The sequence below is a fragment of the Brachyistius frenatus genome, unplaced genomic scaffold (assembly GCF_029030835.1).
Source record: "Brachyistius frenatus isolate BFR_SWC_R1_liver_20210118 unplaced genomic scaffold, ASM2903083v1 Contig_161, whole genome shotgun sequence".
Taxonomy (NCBI): Eukaryota; Metazoa; Chordata; class Actinopteri; family Embiotocidae; genus Brachyistius; species Brachyistius frenatus.
In genome coordinates, this window is record NW_027210760.1 from 789,712 (window position 1) to 810,018 (window position 20,307).

The 20,307-nt window shown below is 39.9% G+C and overlaps 2 protein-coding genes across 4 annotated transcripts in view; one reads left to right on the top strand and one right to left on the bottom strand.

Moving 5' to 3' along the window:
• The window catches only part of LOC138631606 (cell adhesion molecule DSCAM-like), a 102,308-nt gene extending 85,877 nt beyond the window's left edge, over positions 1-16,431 (top strand). Inside the window, exons 19-33 of one of the 3 annotated variants that reach the window (XM_069716648.1) lie at positions 1,763-1,918; positions 2,314-2,447; positions 5,104-5,257; positions 5,860-5,977; positions 6,104-6,267; positions 6,448-6,546; positions 6,644-6,832; positions 7,936-8,226; positions 9,090-9,266; positions 9,369-9,399; positions 9,541-9,656; positions 9,763-9,921; positions 10,833-11,030; positions 11,131-11,433; positions 13,224-16,431. In XM_069716648.1, the coding sequence (XP_069572749.1) occupies positions 1,763-1,918; positions 2,314-2,447; positions 5,104-5,257; positions 5,860-5,977; positions 6,104-6,267; positions 6,448-6,546; positions 6,644-6,832; positions 7,936-8,226; positions 9,090-9,266; positions 9,369-9,399; positions 9,541-9,656; positions 9,763-9,921; positions 10,833-11,030; positions 11,131-11,433; positions 13,224-13,603 (2,669 nt within the window). In that variant the 3' untranslated portion in view covers positions 13,604-16,431. The remainder of the gene's footprint in view (positions 1-1,762; positions 1,919-2,313; positions 2,448-5,103; positions 5,258-5,859; positions 5,978-6,103; positions 6,268-6,447; positions 6,547-6,643; positions 6,833-7,935; positions 8,227-9,089; positions 9,267-9,368; positions 9,400-9,540; positions 9,657-9,762; positions 9,922-10,832; positions 11,031-11,130; positions 11,434-13,223) is intronic. The other 2 variants (XM_069716649.1, XM_069716650.1) reach the window with 2 other exon arrangements.
• Positions 16,432-18,441: 2,010 nt separating this feature from the next.
• The window catches only part of LOC138631618 (calmodulin regulator protein PCP4-like), a 29,421-nt gene continuing 27,555 nt past the window's right edge, over positions 18,442-20,307 (bottom strand). Inside the window, exon 4 of the mRNA XM_069716674.1 lies at positions 18,442-19,171. Coding sequence (XP_069572775.1) covers positions 19,041-19,171 — 131 coding nt within the window. The 3' untranslated portion in view covers positions 18,442-19,040. The remainder of the gene's footprint in view (positions 19,172-20,307) is intronic.

Here is a 20,307-nt window from a genome sequence, read left to right on the forward strand (position 1 = left end):
TTACCCTGGTAGATTTGGGTAACTCCAGTACTAGCCGGCAGTCTGCATGACCCTGTGGAAGTCGGACAGCATGGCATGGCATTGTCAGATGCCGGGTTTGTGTCAGCAGGATGGGTTGTGACAGCGTGATAACCTTTGCCCCCTGCACTGTCACATCCTGTTGACCTGCCTATAGTACATGAACGCTTAAGACTTGACAGCCAAGGCCAGTTTGCATGGCAACAGTCTGTAGATCAGTGGATGAAAGAAAGTTGAATTTAAATGTAATTATTTGTAAATGGTATGGCTTATGTTGCATCTACTTTTAATATAATACACACATATCCTAACATTTGACATATAGGCTGTTTTAATGGAAGACATTTTGACTTGCCAAGGTAGGTAATAAGGGTATCAATGATGGCTCATTTCTATTAAGCGTCCCAGTAAACCATGACAGTGAACCAATATACACAGAATCAGGACCTCCCCTAAGTGGAATGCAGCCATTATGATTACACCTATGTTTTTCCTACAATTACAAATCTAACTGAAAAAGGTCTATACCATGGACCCTAGGTAATTAAATGGTTTATTTTCCGGCACCACTCAATCTCAAACAGGTGCACTCTATGCTCTCTGAGTGAATACCATATAATTGACCAGCAGAGGGCAATACAAGCCTGATCTAACAACAGTGGTGCAGGCTGTTTCAGTGCCCCAGCGTTTTTGGAATCAGCTTGGTTTAACAGAAGTTTGTGAGGCTTTTTAGTTCGTGGGTAAAAATTTAGGAATTTTTAAGGTCACACTCACATGTTACTTCTATTCCCTTATTCTCATTATTGATAAATGAGCTATTATCTTCTTTATTCAACAGTTGTTTAGTCTATAACACGTTCACAAAACAATTACCTGTTAGTGCCATCCGACCTCTGCAGCTCATCCAGAATGCATCAGCTTTCTGTCTTTTGTCTTTAACCTCCCGAAATACACTCACACTACTCCGCTCCTCTGCTCCCTTTACTAACCAGTAACCAGTAGCTGCCCACATCCGTTTCAAAACATTGGTACTTGCGTACCGTGCTACGAACAGATCGGGTCCAGTGTACATCCAGGACATGGTCCAACCTTACATCCCAGCCTGCTCCCTCCACTCTACTTCTACCAATCGGCTTGTTGCTCCTCACTGAGCTAAAAACTCTACAAAATCACGACTGTTTGCTGTCCTGGCTCCTAAATGGTGGAATGAGCTCCCCAATGACATCAGGACAGCGGAAACTCTGTACATCTTCCGCTGCAAACTAAAAACACACCTCTTCTGACTTTACCTTGAATAGGTAAAGGTTTAATAGCACTTAAAATGGCACTTACTGATAGAACTTTGTAGTTTGGCTTGCTTGAAAAAATTGTATTTTCTTGATTCTTGTTGTTCTGGGTTTTGTACCCTCATGGTTGAAATGCACTTATTGTAAGTCGCTTTGGATAAAAGCGTCAGCTAAATGAAATGTAATGTAATTACAAACTGCCATGAAAACTCTTCAGGTTGTTTAAACTTGTCTGAACTGATTGAATATAAAATCACATCGGAGGCTGTGCCATGGCAGCCTTGGGCCTGACATTTACTTTTATATATATTAATAATTACTGTATATGAAACTAGTCATATTTTGTCCACTTGGTACTTGTCCTATCACTGATTATTTACAATAAGAGACTCACGCTGCAACTTACTCAATTTTACTCTATTCACCCATCCTCTCCTCTCCTGTTTTCTGTCCATTAGAGCTTGGAGAGATCAGGAACGTGACAACTTCTAAGCCCTCTTTGGAGCTGGATGGGCTGGAGAAATACACCAACTACAGCATCCAGGTTCTGGCCTTCACCAGAGCTGGCGATGGTGTTCGCAGTGAACAGATTTACACCCGAACCAAAGAGGACGGTAGGGGGATTAAGTCACCTCTCTGAATAAAAAACGCACAAGGGCAGCTGTTATTTTCCACTTGTCAAGTCAAGCTTATGCCAGACAAGTTGCTAAAGTGCGAGCTTGACTTGCTGCTGCAGGGCCTCAAGGAATTTCAGTATCTCCTGACATTAAATGTCAGATTTTCCAAAGTAAAAATATTTTACCGTTGAACAAATAATGATGGAGCTTGAATATGCTTATTAGGAGGAGAGCTGTAACTCCTGTAAATATTGGAAAAGCTTGTAGAATATGTCATACGCTATCTAATGTATTGCTGTATGATCAGCGTAAAAAGAGCCATGCAAATCTTCTGAGTAATAATATTAGTTTAATATGAAACATATATTAACTTGATTATTTTGTGCTTTCAGTTCCTGGTCCTCCAGCAGGTGTGAAGGCAGCAGCTGCTTCCAACTCCGTAGTGTTTGTGTCCTGGCTTCCCCCTCTTAAAGTGAACGGCATCATCAGGAAATACACCGTTTTCTGCTCCAACCCACACCCCACGGTAAAACAAACAAAAAAATAATACCTAAACATTCAGTATTTTTCCACACGTAAAGTTCCTGTTCTGAATCGAAGAACAATTAAGAATTAGGGCAGCTATGGTTATTATTTTAACAGCAGTGCAGTGCAGTTTTCAGCAAACATTAATTAAAGAGCAAGGTTTATTACATCTGTTTACAGATGTAATAAACCTTGTTTGATATCAACAGTGGTAAAAAAAAAAAAAGAAAGTCTGTAAAAGTATGACTTCATAAAACGAGTTGCATTTAGTGACAAAACAAACAGTTCCCCTCTGTACAGTACAGCATCTTTCAGCTCATTGTTTTGGTTTTCCAACAGAAAACATTACTGGTCTGATCGTTCTCCCCCTCTTATAACTTTGTTATTGGCCAGTAAAGCTTTACAAATCCTCTTTAGGCAGCCTGATCAGCATCAAACAGCAGATGGACAGTTAACAATTAGCTGTTAAAGAAAGTGAAGCATTTAGCAAGTAGCAAACCAGATCATTTTACAAATGAATGATAATTGATGCCTGTTGGATGTGCAAATATGCCATTGTTTGCTAAAATGTTCACCATATCAACAAGAGGGTAATATATGTGGTTAAGGTTTAAGAGCAGCTAAAAATGTAGTTTTTTTCTGAGCTGCAACTGGTTTGTCCTTCCTACAGTGAGGCAGAACTACTGTACTCCAAGGTGTGTTCATTAAGCAATATTACACAAGAAGTTTACTGTAACGTTATTAATTGTCACGATTGCACAAGTGCCTCAGTCATGTCCGCATCACTGAAGTGCTGTACTGAAGAACTTAAGTTGCATCCGTCCAAACTAAGCATTTTATTGATTTATGTATGAAACACAAAAAAATTAGAGCGTGACATTATATTAAAAAGGGAAAAACTTAAGCTGTCAATAAACAACATATTCCTAACAAAAAAAAGGAAAACATTTGACTGTATCCATATTTTCTCAAAAGTCTTCGTGTCAAATATACTTTTTTCTCTACTATAAATCTCACAGGTTTATCTGATATTTTCCCTTTTTATAATTAACTTTTAACAAACTTGTTTTGGCTACAGAACTTTGCCTAAAGACTACACAAATTCCTAGACTGAACCTTGGGGCTTATTCTGCCCCAATATCATATTGTCTCTTAGTAAGGACTGCGTGAGTCCTGAACTGGGAAAAGTGATGACTCGAAAAGGCGCCTGAGCACAATTAAGTGTGTCTGGAACAGTGTCCATTCCTGAAGGTTCCTTTTGGGGTTCTTCAGGTAATGGATGTTTCTGATAGGCCTGCAGCTCTAGAACTAGGGATGCTGGCTGAGGTGGGTCATCACGGGAACTCGAAGTGTGAAGCAGTAGAATGATGTGTCTTCTCCAGATAAGATGTTCTCTTGGACCACTTTTCACCTTTGGTATAGTTCCTTGAACCTTGTCTTCAGCTGAGAAGCTTTTGCATGTCTCTGCACTTGAGCCCTCTTCAGCCCTCTCACAACCTCTCTTGTGTTATTAGGTCTCAGGAGAAACCTTTGTTATAGTAAGAGGTGTGTTCCAGAATGACAACAGGAAAGTACCAAAGCACCTGATGACGGATTGTGTTGTACTTGAGAGGACTTGAGAGCTTGCTTAATGGATTGTAAAAATCTTTCCACAAGTCTGTGCTGAATATTGTTTTCTTCAATGAATGTCTAAAACTCTTCAGACACTAGTTTTTGGCCACCGTCACTAAAAACAAGCTGTCGTGGTAGACCAAAATGGCTGATGATAGACCATAGCTGTTCAATGGATCTCTTTGAGGAAGTGTTCTTTGTGACGTCATCCTCAAGCCATTTGCTGAGCGTTGACTACGACTAGGAACATGTGGTTCTCCCATTGTCCAGCGACGTCTATGCAATAATCGGGACAAACTCATACATCTCATGTAACATTTCGTTCTATTCATTTTTTCACACGCGCTTATTCAACATTTATCACATATAATTATATCACAATAACGCTGACTCATAATGCCAACTAAAACTGCTCAGCCAAACAAAAGGAGAAACAGAACTGATTTCATTTTTTAACAAGAAAAAAAGTGCGTCAAATTACAGCCCAGTGTGACAATGGCAAATGGATATAAAGGAAATAAAATGGACAGGCCATAATTATCAGAAATGTTGCTTTAAGGAGCCAGTCGCTCCCTGGCAGATGACTTCAGTGTAGGTGTTAAGAGTCTGTTGGTATAGAATTATAATTAAAACAAAAGTACAAAAGTAAAAATAATCAACAAATTATTCTAATTAGGCCTAAATATATTTTCAATTTGAATCTCTGCCCCACACAGTGTCTTCTTATGAAAATTCGGGCAGCGGGATAAATTCAGTTGCCCAGCTTTAACCGTTAAACAGCACCATGATAGTGCATGTGGGATTGACTAAAATGACAACTCAGTAAGGCGCTTTTATTCGTTTTTGCACTCTCTGTCGCACAGAGGAATATCAGGCTTTGGTTACACACAGATCATTTGTTCATTACTGGTTTGGGCTATTCATGGAATTTGTTATCATTAAGAAAAAAATCACCAGAATTGTCTTCGACATAATGTCGAGATCGAAAATTTTACATTTTGATTTCCAGGAAATTAAAACAGTTGTGAATGTGTTCCCTCCTCAAGGTGAGCAGTGAGTTTGAAGCAGCCCCAGATGTGTTCTTCTACCGCATCCCCAACCTGAGCAGGAACCGGCAGTACAGTATCTGGGTGGTGGCTGTCACTGCTGCAGGCCGTGGAAACGCCAGTGAGATCATCACTGTCAAACCCATGGCTGAGGGTAGGTGGAGCTGCTCTAATGTACAATTTGATATTCAGTAGTGAACAACGCTGTATAGCTTGTGCGTCACTGCACATTTGTTCAATAGATAAATTCAATTATCAGATTCAGATTTTAAGGCTTTAACAGATCATTCAGGTCATTCAAACAGGACCTCTTTTTAGTGATCCATGCAGATGGGTAAAATATAGCTCATCCCTAGTATTTCTTCATAAGACGACAAGTAGGAGAGCTTTAGTCAATAACCCAGCCTTTGGCCCTGTTGACACTTAACATGCTTGGTTAAAGCTGATAAGCTGATTGCATATGCTGATAGTCTTTGTGGTGTGTGAAGTCGGGATCCTTCGCTCCTATCAGGACATTCACATGCTGCCTGAGATTCAGGTGGTAGATCTTCCCACTGCCCACTGTTCAGAGAGAGAAACAAACATCATTACATTGTGGCCCCTTAGCCTGACCGGGGTTACAGAATTCAAAATGTGAAAAACTGTGACCATGTGACAATAAAAATTGTTTCCATCTCAAATACTTAAGAATAAATGCATCGCCGTTTTCTTATGTTACTGTACCATCTCTGAAGAAGCATGTGCGTATTTTTGTAGCTCCGGCTCGGATCCTGACCTTCAACAGAACAGTAACAACCCCCTGGATGAGGGACATTGTGCTGCCTTGTAAGGCTGTGGGTGATCCATCCCCAACCATCAAGTGGCTGAAGGAGATGTGAGTAAAGTATAAATACTAAAATACAGCAGGTGTTGGAAAGATAAATAAATGTGAATATTGTCTCTGAAGAATCCATGTGACAGGGAAAACCGTAAACTAATTGTTAACACATCTGTATTTCAGAAATGGAACCCCAGCATCTGTTGTGATTGATAGCCGGCGCAGTGTCCACGGTAACGGCAGCCTTGTTATCCGCACTGTGAAAGCAGAAGATTCTGGGAACTACACCTGTGTCACCAGTAATAGCTTTGGGTCAGACAAAATTGTCCTTAACCTGCAGGTTCAAGGTAAGAATTACAACGTGGGCAAAAAGTCTTAATGAATAACATGCCTGTATCAACCCTCACCAACAATTCATCTTTACGCTTCTAGATACAAATCAACTTTTCAGTTCTAGATGTTTTCTCTGAAATTAATCTGTATTGCTCGACTCATTAGATGAGCTTTGTCTATTTTCTTTCCCCCAGTTCCACCTGACCAGCCTCGCCTCACAGTGACCAAGACAACCACAACCTCAATCACCCTATCCTGGATCCCAGGAGACAACGGAGGCAGCTCCATAAGAGGTCAGACAGACTCCACAGTGTCTTTTTTCAGTGTATATTTATCATTTCAATACACCCAATTGATTGACAAATATGTTTCCATCTGTGCTATTGCCAGGCTACATTCTGCAGTACTCAGAGGATAACAGTGAGCAGTGGGGCAATTTTGCAATTAGTCCCAGTGAGCGCTCTTATCGGCTGGAGAACCTCAAGTGTGGCACCTGGTACAAATTCACCCTCACTGCCCAAAACGCAGTGGGTCCTGGTCGTATCAGCGAGATCATTGAAGCAAAGACCCATGGAAAAGGTATGAACAAATAACTTTTCTTTCGAAAGACACAAAATATAGTTTAGTCTCTTTGAATACCTTTTTAACTGAAGTCAATGGTCTGTCATAGTATCATATTATCTTTTTTAGTGGAATGTTTATATTCAATTCACCGTTACACATTACAGTTCAACGGCAACAACACAAAAAGTATATTTGTTATTCAAATTAAAAGTTATATCACAACAAAATAAGGACATTTTGTTACTTTTTTATTACTCGCACCATTGAGCATGTGACTTCGTGATTGGTAATTTTTGTATCTTCTCCATGAATGTGTCAGACAGTCATTGCTGTCTAACAAGAGGTTGCTCAACTAATTTCATTTAGTTTCCACTTTGATGGGTAAGGATAGATTCCTTTATTCTTGTGTTGTACGATACAACAACTCAACATTAAACCTAAAACCTCATCACATCAGATGATCATGTTCAATTATTTATATAAGCAAGTATGTCTAAGTTTTATCCAAAGGTAACCGGACTTTTTTGTTTCTTGAAGACATTTCACCTCTCATCTGAATGACTTCTTCAGTTCTAAAAAACTGAAGGGGAGTTCCTAGCTTTGACCTCTTGCGGGGTAGATAACACATTGACAGTTCTTAAGGTCACACACAACATCCACCAGCACATCTTGTGAGTCGTTAGGGCCACAGTAGTCATGGTAAAAGTGGGCTGGTTTATTAACCCATCTGGCCATCATGCGAGTCATAATGACTGGTGTGAATGACTCTCAGGACGGCCTGGTGGGTCTAATATTTGACTTCAACGACTCTAAAGGGGTTGATGATCCCAAAAGAAACCTGAAAAAAATGGAAAAAACTTAAACTCCCCTCCAGTCTTTTCGGACTGAAGAAGCCTTTTGAATGAGCAACTTCAAAGAGTCCAGTTGCCTTTGGATAACACACAATGTCTTCATACACATTTGCAAGTGAGCTCCGAACATGCCAGATACACATTAGAAACTATTGTAGGTATGTCTGTATTTGTCCTATTTTGGCTTTTTGATGTCTTAATCCTTGATCATTGTAACTACTTTGTCTGAATGCATAAATAATTTTTCATAAATCTTTCTCAACACAGAACCTCAGTACTCTAAAGAGCAGGAGCTCTTCACCAGCATCAACGCCACTCGGGTCAAGCTCAACTTGAACGGATGGAATAACGGTGGATGTCCAATCACCTCGTTCACCCTGGAGTATCGGCCCACAGACTCACCCACGTGGACCACAGCTCAGCGTACCTCCCTCACAAAGAGCTACGTCCTGTATGACCTGCAGGAGGCCACCTGGTATGAGCTGCAAATGAAAGTCTACAACAGCGCCGGCTACGCTGAGAAGAGAGTCAAGTTTGCAACACTCAGCTATGATGGAAGTAAGTTCACACAAGCAGGGGACTATATTTTTTCCAGTCTCGTAGGGAACAGAGTCACTGAAAAATCGACTACGGCCCGCTGAAACTCACAGGGTACTGTACCTGAATGATACACTGGCTCCTCCAGAGGTAGTATATTATGATGCTCTGACTGCTGTGATAAAAGACCTACATTAAGTCCTCCTCTGTAACTCTAAGATACAGAGTCTGGCTGGCTAACAGTAGTAGTTTGAGGCAAAGAGAAATAAATGACTTTTTCTGGCAGAGCCCTAGGCTCAAGAGGTTAGAAGTTTCTTTGATGAATTTCAATAATAAAAACACATTTCATGCCAAATCCAGTGGCTGAAGCTGGTTCAGGTGACGCTGTTTAGTTTATGACACCTCCCTCACAAGCCTACCCAATGCCAAGACATGAGTTAAACAATTTTGCGATACCCTTTGAGATACAAGATGCTAGTGCTGCCAGCTCATATTGCAATCTGGGGGTTTCAGTGGTATGCTGTCTCTAAACACTTCTAAATTTACAAGAAATGTAAGAAATGTAGAAGAAGAATTTAGATGAAAGAATCGGGCTGAGAATTCAGCTATGAAGGATGAGTTCAGTCACATAGAAGTACATCTTGGCGAAATGGGAACCAGGTGCTACTGACAATTCGGCAAAAGGTCAAGCGCTGTTGTTTATTTGAGGACCACAGCTTGTTTTGGAACACTGCATGTGATTGATCAGATAAAGAATGTTAAACTGTTATTCAGTAACTATTATTTAAAGACACAAATCAATGGTTGTTTGAATTTATGTCTTAAAGTTCATGTATAGTGAATGCCAGTGTCTGTCATAACAGTGTCACATGACTTCTGCACAGGTACCATCGCACCTTTGGTGAAGGCACCAAATGTTAGTGAGGAAAACTCTGGGAGCGGCGAAGGTTTGAAGATGATGGTGACCATTTCATGTGTGTTGGTGGGCATTGTTGTAATCTTCGTCGGGCTGCTGGTGCTGAGGAGAAGGAGAAGGGAGCAGCGGCTCAAGAGGCTCCGAGGTGAGACAGGATAGGGTGCGGTTATAGTCAGGTTTCATACAAATGGATACATGTTTGCCTCTATTCACACATAATATAATTTCCCTCATGTTTGTTTTCCAGATGCAAAAAGCTTGGCTGAGATGCTTATGAGGTCAGTGTTCAATATTTTCACTACACCATTATCAGATATTCAATATGTAATCAGTAAACTCTGAGCCAAATACATTACTAAAATATTTTTTTCCTATAACTAAGTTCTAAATAAGTTCTCTTTTTGTTTTGTGTTCCTCAGTAAAAACACACGCCCAGCAGAGCCAATTAACAAACAGCAACAGACGCTCCGCATGCACATCGACATCCCCAGAGCCCAGCTTCTCATTGAGGAGAGAGACACCATGGAGACTGTTGGTAAGCACACCACTTATAATGTTGCTTTATATTGTAGGACACTTAAAGCAATTGAACCTGATTATGCGTGCTGTAGTTCTGAGCTTGTTTTGTTGCCATCCCACAGACGACAGGTCCACTGTGTTACTGACTGACAACGACTTTGGGGAGACACAGAAACAGAAGTCATCTACTGTCACTCACACTGTCCACTACCAGTCGCTATCCCAGGCCACCGGTCCACTGGTCGATGTGTCTGATGCCAGACCAGGAACCAGTAAGTCCAGTACGGACTCTTTTTTTTTTTCAACTTCACACCACATCAACGTGACTTTTGTTGGTTTATATTCTTCCCCTTTTAACGTGCCTTTTATTAATCTCTGCTTTATGTTGCATGCTTTGGAGATTTAATAGAATAAAGTGAAGCCTGCAAGCCAGTCCTGGCAGTCAACGCGGCTCGACTGGCTATTGTTTCTCTCACTACAACACATATCCAACACACCCTAGTTGTAATGATATCATCATTACATTATTGCTGCTCTCTGCTGTTCTGAGCCTGACAAGGTGTTTAATGTCATCCTTAATGTTTAGTGTTAAATTATCATCTCTGTACAGCTTCTATATTTACATATAATCCCTTCTGTGAGTCGACTCGTTAAATGTTTTTTTGTTAGCAGCATTTATAGTTCATGGCTATACCAGTTGCTAACAGGCCATGACGTAACACAAGAAAAGATGCAGGACTTTAATGAGGGGGACCAGCTTTCTGCAGTCCTTGTTGTGTGTTTGCTCGTCTGGGTCAACATCCTCTTCTTGTGTTGATGACCTGTTGAAGTGTTGGTTTAAGGTTGACAAACAGACAAAGACAGAAACTAAACCAAAACACTTTTGGAAAGAGGGATAATATTTATTGATCTTTACTGACTCAACAACAGCCTCACACCTTCCTTAGCATTGCACTCTCTTCTATTCTAACTTCTATCTACCTGACTTCTATCTGTAGATAGAAGTTAGAATATGATTCTTTCGGGGGGAGGTTACTTTCATGATCCCAAATTCTCCGCTGTGCTGAGTTTAGTTTTTGCTTGTGGACTTGTTCACATTCAGCAACTTTGTTGCCATGACGATTTCATTAGGTTTAGTCCTCTCCTTTGTATAACCGGCACAAACACCCTGCATTCTCCTACTCATTGTCAGATCCTACTGCCCGCCGCACAGCCAAAGCTGGCCCAGCTGCTCGCAACCGCTATGCCAGCCAGTGGACCCTGAACCGCCCTCACCCCCCTGTCTCCTCCCACACGCTCAGCACTGACTGGAGGCTGCCCACACCTAGAGTTGCAGGCTCTGTTGACAAGGAGAGTGACAGCTACAGTGTCAGCCCATCTCAGGACACAGGTAAACAACAAATCAGATGTCTTTTAAGAAACATCCCACTAATTCTACCACTAACTCCCTCCACTAATCCGTCCCTCCACTAACTCTGAACCATGTCCAGACCGTGCGCGGAGCAGTATGGTGTCAACAGAGAGTGCCTCTTCCACCTACGAGGAGCTTGCCAGAGCTTACGAGCATGCCAAGATGGAGGAGCAGCTGCGCCACGCCAAATTCACCATCACAGAATGCTTCATCTCTGACACTTCCTCAGAGCAGATGACGGCAGGCACCAACGACTACACTGATAGCCTGACCTCCAGCACACCATCTGAGTCAGGCATCTGCCGCTTCACTGCTTCCCCACCTAAGCCTCAGGACGTCAGCCGGGTCATGAACATGGCAGTGCCCAAGGCCCACAGACCGGGTGAGGCCATGCTGCCGAGACCACAGTTCTCTCTGCCTGAAATCCAAAGACATGCTAACATTTCATTCCAACTGGCCTCCCCATGACCTCCCCTTTGCTGATAATCACTAAACTTTGGAAATCTGTCTATTACTGACACACAATGATAACACCAACAGTGAATTCAATGTAATTGTTGCCAAATGTATAGAATTAGTTAGTTAAGCTTGGCCTTTCTGTGCAGAGTTTGCATGTTCTCCCTGTGCTTGTTCTCTCCGGGTTCTCCGGCTTCCTCCCATCATCCAAAAACATGCACCTCAGGTCAGGTTACCTGGCGCCGCGCTAGTGGCAGCCTGCTGCAGCATCTCCCCCTGAGAGCCCCCCTGCTGTAGTGAAGAAATTTCCCCTCGGGGATTAATAAAGTGTATAAAATCAAATCAAAAATCAAAAGTTTCGTAGAGAGAAAATGTGGATCCATTAAATCACAAATTCAATCTGATTTACGCAATAGGACAACTAATATTTAAAACCACTAACAAAAAATTTAGGGGAAGTCATTACAAATGTGTTAAAGTAAGACTCTTAGGAAAGAAACTATGGCCTCTTACTCAGTTGAAACTGAATGAGAGGGTATATTTTATGTCCTGTATTTCTTGATACACTGTAGCATTCCAGAGACAGTATCGTAGATCCAGAATGTTCCTTAAATATTACAAACTTAAATACATTTTAGTAAAGTAGTCTTGTCCAGTAGTGTAATATTGTAGATTTAATGCAATAGAGTTAGAGTCAGTTAGATGCATGTCCCTATGCATAGTGAATATGCTGTATTGTTTTATTGCTTTAATCATCAAAAATGTTTTTTTTTTATCTGTGAAGTAGAAAACATTGACTCTGAAATAATTCTTATAAACCAAACACATGGAATCAAAAGCTATTTGACAATAACATAATTCCTTGGTTATGGCAGGTTATTGAGAGATGAGCTGTTGTGAATTACCAATGCAAGGTAAAACCTACAACAAAATAATAGTTTGTACACTAAAAATTACCAATAAATATCTAAATTGAAGTTCTGTGTATAAAAGATTCTGACTGTTAAAACAAGATATATCATTTATTTGATATCAAAAGGAGAATTAGACATTTGAGAACTAAAACGTATTCAACTGCAGAGCTCAACTTTGTTGAAAAGCATTTATGCTCTCACTTTTTGAGAGATTGTATTAACATTTAATTTTCACAACAGGCTTATGTCCCTCATATCTGTCAGCAGGGGAGAATCTCACCAGTAATGCAGCAATATTAGTCAGTCTAACTGCATTCACTGGTAATAGTTGTTTGACAGTGATGAGACAGTGGAAACATTGTGGATCATAGTGTAGAAGAAGTAAAACTTGTAAAAATACAAAAACACATACGGTCTAGAGAGCTAGAGAGAAATGAATCGATTGCTGATTAAGTCGCTCAAGTCATGTAACTGTTACACATAATGACAACACATGGTTTCAACTCTACTAAATTTGGTTTATTTCAAAAATAGGTCACCACTATTCCAGATACCATCTTCCAAGATCAACACATCCATCCTTCTAAGATCAACACATCCATCCTCAAACTGCATTTATAGAGTGAATAACCAGATAAACTACATAGGAATAAACAAGATTATTCAAGGCTGTTAGTCACTTGTAAACCTGAATTATATAAACCGCATTTAAAGAACACAGTCAAGGTGATGTTGGTCAAGAATGCGTGCTTGTATTTTCTTTTTTTTTAACTAACTCTGATGTGTGTGTCCCCTCCTGCAGGGGGCGAGTTGGTTCACCTTCCTCCCTACCTGCGCATGGACTTCCTGTTAAACCGAGGCATGTCCTGCTCAGGGTCATCCAGGGGGACAGCTAGTGGGGAGAGAGCAGCTATGGGTCAGGCCTGTCTTGAGCCTCAGAAGAGTCGCTCATTGAAGCGGCCGTCTCGCATGGCACCCCCGACGCCCACAGAGGCCCCTCAGGCCAGCAGGGACCCAGTGGCCCAGTGGCAGCCTGGCTCGGCAGCCACGCTCCCCCACAGAGAGGGCTCGGAGCTTGCCCAGGCCGCCAAGCTCAGCACCTCCCAGGAGTCCCTGCTGGACTCAAGAGGACATCTTAAACAGACCAGCAACCCCTACGCAAAGTCCTACACGCTGGTATAACAGCAGGGGCACCTTGGGCGGGACTAGAACTCACACTGGACTTAACACTTAAGTGCAGTAAACTGACTTTCACCAGGCAGTTCTGTATATACATCCCCTTCCTCCAAGGACGGGGTGAATTTTACTAATCTCCTTTTATTTATGTTAGAGCTTTCTTTTACCTCTTGTTTATATTTCTTTTTGGTTTCTTCGTTTGTTTCACTTGAGAAAAAAATTCACTCTTCGGAACGACTCCAGCTGGAGCTTTGCCAAACTAATTGAGTAACAAGGGAGCATTATTTATTCTTGTTAATTCTTTATAATTAGTCAGTGATTATTAATTGTTAGTTGTCAGCTATTAATGATCATTAATTATTGACTACCAAATGATCTATTATCACCATTACTACAATGTTTTGAGCACCCGGACTTTTTTTTTGTTGTTGTTGTTGTTTTTTCTGGAGTGGAAGATGACGATTTGGAGTCACTTTTTTCCTATGGAATATCCTTCTGAAACACTGAATGAAACCCGGGAGAAATCTTGGAATGAAAGCAATTGACACCAGTCCAAACATTTCAGCTGCTCTCAAATTGTTACTTTTTTTGAAGAAAAAACAAAACTTTCCTATGGATGCATGGGGACTGACCAATTAAAAGACAATGAAGATTACGATCGTGGCTGGACAGCCCAGTCGAGCATTTTCTCACACTATGAAATGATCCAATGTGAAGATTTATTATTCTTATTACTATAAATATATATATAAAAAGAGAAATCACTTTTATTTGTGGATATTACAGGGAAGAATTGATTTGGTTAATAAAGTCCTTAGTCATGTTTGCACATATCTCGTTTTAATTAGGAAATGGAGTCTCTGTTGATCTTTCTGTGTCCCATTCTCTGATGGTGCAATATGAAAAAAGATATGAAAAGTATATGAAAACTATTGCTCTATACTGTACTGTAATGATGAAAAATAACTATGTTGTCAGTATACTTACAGGGCCGGACACAATCCAGCTTATGTATTCAGGTGTAGTTTACCACTGCTTGTTTGCCAGGGTGGTAAATGATGTTAGCTAGAACAGGGAGGGTTTAGAGAACTAATGGTACGCACTTCACAACAGCCCAACTCAAGTGTGTCCAGATAGATGCCCCTACTCTCAGTGCACTAGGTAGAGTCTTCAGGGCTCTCACTCTCCTCAGTAGATTTACTGTTGCTGCATTGCAGTGATGCTCCTCTACAGGGAAAAAAAAATATGTGAGACAATCCAGCCAATTCCCCCCTTCAAACCAAACCTATAATGTCTATGGGAAATATCTAAAAAAAAAAAAATGTGGATATACGTAAGAAGATGTTTTTTTTTTCCTGTCTGCCCTGGCCCATTTCTGTTATTTCTGTTTCTTTCAGTTAGCCTGAAGGGAGAAGAGTTTGATCCAAAATGCTGTGAGGTCATAATGTCAGTTTCTATGATTAGTTTTTATGATTAACTGTCTTCATTATGATTATACATTTTAACAAAAAATGTCACTTTTTATTTTTAACATGAGTGTTCACCATGGTGGCACTGAAATAAAGAGAAACTAACACAAAGGTTCAAATTTGATTAATAAAATGGCTGTTCCCCAAAGTTTCCCGCGCTGGTTTTGACATGAGTGACTGCTAGTGGTGTGAAGATGAAGCAGACATGCAGAAAGCAGTGGGAAGCTGTACTCTTTGGCTGGTTGGGTCATGCATCTCAGCATGAGATACTGAATCTTTGCCTTGTTTTCGCCATGGCAGCGATTAGACATCAGCAGTGTCCCAGCAATTATGGTTTACTAATGTTGGTCAAATTGTACTCTGTTCCTGCAGATGGCAGTGTTGTGTTGCTTACTATCTTTGCAGTGAACAGCAGCCTAAAAAAAGGTTACGTAGTTGTGTATGTTGAGATAAGCCCCAGCCCATTTAACCCAGTATATGCAGGTGACTAAATAGCTAAACCTGCCCTGGAACACATAAGAGAACTAATCTGAGATTTCAAAAATCCACAGCAAACATTGTGGAGCACTAAACTGCAGAAACAGACAATAAATCTGTTTTACTACCAACAAAACTATTTAAAAAAATATATTTTAAAGGAAAGTACGGCACACAATTTAGTATTATATATAAAAATTATATCTAGACAGGATTGAATTAGTATAAGTTGAGTCACAGTTGTCCCAGATCCACCTGCTTGTCTTTAAGATAGCGACACTGACACTATGTGTCTGTCCCAATACCAACAATTAAAGTATGAGTGAGTCGTTAACCACTTATTTTTGTGAAATACTTCTAATATCACGTGAATTATAAGGACATCCTCTCACCCATGCAATTACAAATACAGCTATAGCACAGTCAAGCTCAGATGGTTTGTTGAATAACATCTTGACAGGTGGCTGGACTGTCTCAGAATATGAAACAGGTAGGTGACCCTGAAACCCACTTTAATTGTTAAATACAGTTATTACTACAGGTACACTGGGTTCTGGAATTTCCATTTTGTTTTAATTATTAATACACTATTATGTTAATCAGTGCTGTAAACTGATTTTAGTGCAGAGTAGTGCAAACTATCATATCCAGTGTATTGGATGGCTCTGATTGGCCAGCTGGCCGGTTAAATGTTATAAATTCTCCACCATCCAAATATTGCCTTAAAAGGTCACTGTTGCTGCATTTTTCCAAAATGCTTTTGTGAGCAGGGGAATGACCTGTAGGATTTGACTGACTGGGAGTGGTATAGTAACAGAACTGACAAAGATTTTTTTAGGTTTTCCTAACTCTGCCAGTTTGAGCTGCTTTCAGCCAAAGAATATTTCATGAATATTGAGTGTCAGATATGCAGTATTTAATTTAAATAGTCTACAATGTACAAACCTATGTTTTTATGTTTCACTGTTTTAGAATATGCAACCAGCATGTCATAAATTTGTTTGGATTATTAGACTACTGCCAACAACTAGTAAAGCGGAAAAAAACTATGATGAATTATGGGATACATTTAACTCTAAATACCTTCGGAGCAATATTCAGAAAAGAGCACATGAAGTGTTGAGTGTTTTGTATGTTGGCATTTTAAAAAGAAACACCACTACGTGTTTGAACATACACTTAAGTTTCTAAGGCTACAATTGTGGGTATTTGACACAAACCCCTTTGAGTTTATAGCATACCTATCAAAAGACATTCTGGAAAACACATCACAGGGCAGGATAAAGTAACAGCGAGTACACAGAGCTGGATGAAATCTATCAGTTTAATGAAGTCATGAAGTGTAAATTTAAAATGCCACCACTTCTACAATAGTTTACCCAGACTCCCTCTACTTTAAATTTACTGTAGGTGTTAAGTATACAGTTAAAGAATTGTGAACATTATAAAGAATCCCCCCGAAATGGTTTATGAAATGAAAACCTTCTCACCTGTCACCTGAAGCTTCAGCCAGAACCTCACTCATCTTGCCAGCTAAATTGCTTCCATGGTCTTTCATCACTGGACAGATATTTAGCAGCAGGGCGTGTTATTCAGCATGACAACTATATCTGCCAACCACCTCTGAAGTCTACAACAAATTAAGCATGGTGACAGAGATTAACTAGCTGCCACACGTCAGCAAATAATATCTGCCAAAAAAAAAAGGTTCAGGCTGCACTGAATTCTTGCCTCTGATCAGTTTGAGTAAATAATAAACTGTCTTCGGTAGTGCTGGGGAAATTATTCATATAATTTTATAGAAGAAATACCTGCACGCTGCTCAGTGTATTTTCTTGTATTACCTCTATGTTTTTCTTTTTTGTATAGTTTGCAATGGCTGAAGAAGAAGCAGAGTAGCATGACCAGCCAAACTCTGTGCAGGAGGACATTGACATATTTGTCCCGGAGGTTCAGGCTCGTAAACACTGAATTAATGGTACTCTAGGAGTTGGCCATCATAGGCTAATGATGATAAATCGGCTTGGGAAAAGGTATCCTATACTATAAATACTTCAACAAAAAATCTGCATCTTATAGATGCCCATCACTGTAATTAATTAAAAGTGAACTCAAAGTAAACAATGGACACTCATCTAATTTGTTGTAATTAGGTGCTGGAACAATGTTGAGGCGTTAGCATAAGTAAATTACTCACACTTAAAGCTCCCGATGCCATTCATTTAATAACAACACAGATATAAAAAATAAAAAAAAATAAAAAAAAGCTATGTGCTGCAAACATCAGGGATGTTGTGGTTTTAATAAATTAAATGTTGTGCCTAAATGGCGCAGATTCACACTCTGTGGCTTTGCATGGCTAAATTAACCAGATAGGGGAACAGGCATTTGAAAAGTTAGCCCTTAATTTGTAATTTAATTCCAATGCATTACTAATTAACAAGGGTGCCTTTATAGCTTATATATATATTATTCAAATATTCATTGAATTATAAAAAAATTATGAATGATTCTTTTGTTTGTATTGTTTTATTAGCGTTGAAAAAAGAGACTTTTTAAGACTCAAACATGTTGAACGTGATCGACTGCATATTTTCATCAAACAGTAGATATTATAATGCAACGTGAAATTAGAAAAAGTAAAGCACTTTCTAATGTCTTTATTTATTTTATTGTGTATGTGTGCGAGTTTACATGCAAGTGTGTGCAATTGTACAGTACAACACGTGCGCCAACTGAGCAATGACATCATTAAAGCCACATTGAAACAGTAACAAGGAAAGAAACACAAATGGAGCCAAATCACCAGCACAGAGATCACAAGTCGCAACAAAGACATACAACTGAGAGAGGTTCATGTTATCTGGCCAAAAGCCAGGACTAAGGGGAGACCTCCAACATTTAAATACAAATTAGAGACACTAATTTGATTTTAAATGTAATAGTCATATGTGTGAAAGCACTAGCCACAATATAGGGTCATTTTACCCAGTCAGAGGCACATGTCATTAACAGGCCTCGAGTGGAGCCCAAAAATCTATTGATTTGGATGATTGATGAAATCATGCCCCAGGCTTTAGTATCAATCACAGCATTGTATTCCTCCTGAAGGTAAAAAACAACAACAACTGTTTAACAATTTATATGAAGACTTAACATACACGGTTTGTATACATGGGTATAATTTACTCATGTGACATTAAAACATACTGCAGCTACACTGTGACGTAACACTGAGGTAAAAAAAAAAAAAAAAAACATACAGAAATAGGAAAAATCTGAGGCAAGATCTAAGTATATACACTTATATGTATAATTTTGTAACGAGTAAAGATAATAATTATACACAGACTAAGATTCATAATTATACACAGACAAAGATAACCTTGACCTCCAGGAACCCCACCCCCACTCTTCCTTTTCAGTTCATGATGGTGCAGTTTGATTGACATGCATGACCCACATCAGGCAAAGACAGCTAAAGACAGCTCCCCCCTCTACGACTTCACATCCTGCTTCTTTTTCTGGAATTTCCTGAACTGGGACTGGATTGCCACGGCTGCCTTCTCTGTCTCTGGGTTCTCCATGTCGATGTCAAAATCCTTGGGGAGGTTGTTCTTTTTTTCATCTGGGAAAAGAAGCGGGGGAAGGGAGGAAAGTGAGGAAAGCAGGACTGATGTGTCTCGGAATTTCCAGAAGAAATATTCCAAAAGTTCATATTTACCCTGTTACTACTTTTAGCTTCCTCTGTTGGGGAAAGGTTTGATATTTTCATCTCAGTTTTTTTTTCATCCTATCAGCCTCAACTAGATTTTGTTTACAACTCATTAGTTTAGAGTGTTCACTACAGAGGTGACAATCACCTGCTAAACATCAACATGTTAGGATTATCAATGGGAGCATGCAACCATAATAACATTACCATTCGGCCGACAACTGCTAGCACACTGCTAGTGTGCCTGTACTGTTAGCCAAATGTTTCTTTTCCTTGGATGATGAAGGCACAGTGTGCCGTATTGGTGTATGCTTCAGATAACTTAGCCCTTAGTAAAGCCAGCAGTGTGATTCTCTTTAACAGAAGTGGGGAAGATAGCCAGGTGTACATTTGCCAAAAGTGCCTTCATCCTCCTTTTCTCTTCGTTATTGAAAAAAATGCTGTCAGAAAATACAAATAAATTGTAAATCACTAACTGTTTACTACGTATTGCACTACAATTAAAATTCAAAAAAATGTCTGACCGTTCAAACTACAGTGTCCTCAAAGATGTGGCCTGTCGGCAATTTATGTTTTATGAAAATGACTGTTGCACAACTCAACAAAGCCCCCACAAACAGTGCTGGGCTGTGTGTGGAATTTGGCATTGTGGTCAAACTGTGTTGTTGCATCTTTTCCAAGATGAACACTGGCCGAAGAAGCAACAACTGAGTTACTCTTTCAAAATTTGAACCAGTTGATCCCATAACATTTGAACAGGCTAAAAAGTCCAGAGGAGCTGTATGATACATTATTTTACATTAAAGTGTGCAGGTCTTGCAAAGTCTCACTTTTGTTGTCGGACTAAATATCCTAGCTGCCTCACTATTGTCTTATTGTGATTCACCAAACCATTATTGGCTTTATTACTACCCACTTAGGTTGGTAACTGGACTTAACCATCGCCGTTATACACAGTTGTAGCATTTTATCATTTGTATTTGTGTTATCACCAATGTAAAGCTGCACATATGCCTGCACATACTGCCTGCTTCTGTTCTATAAATCTC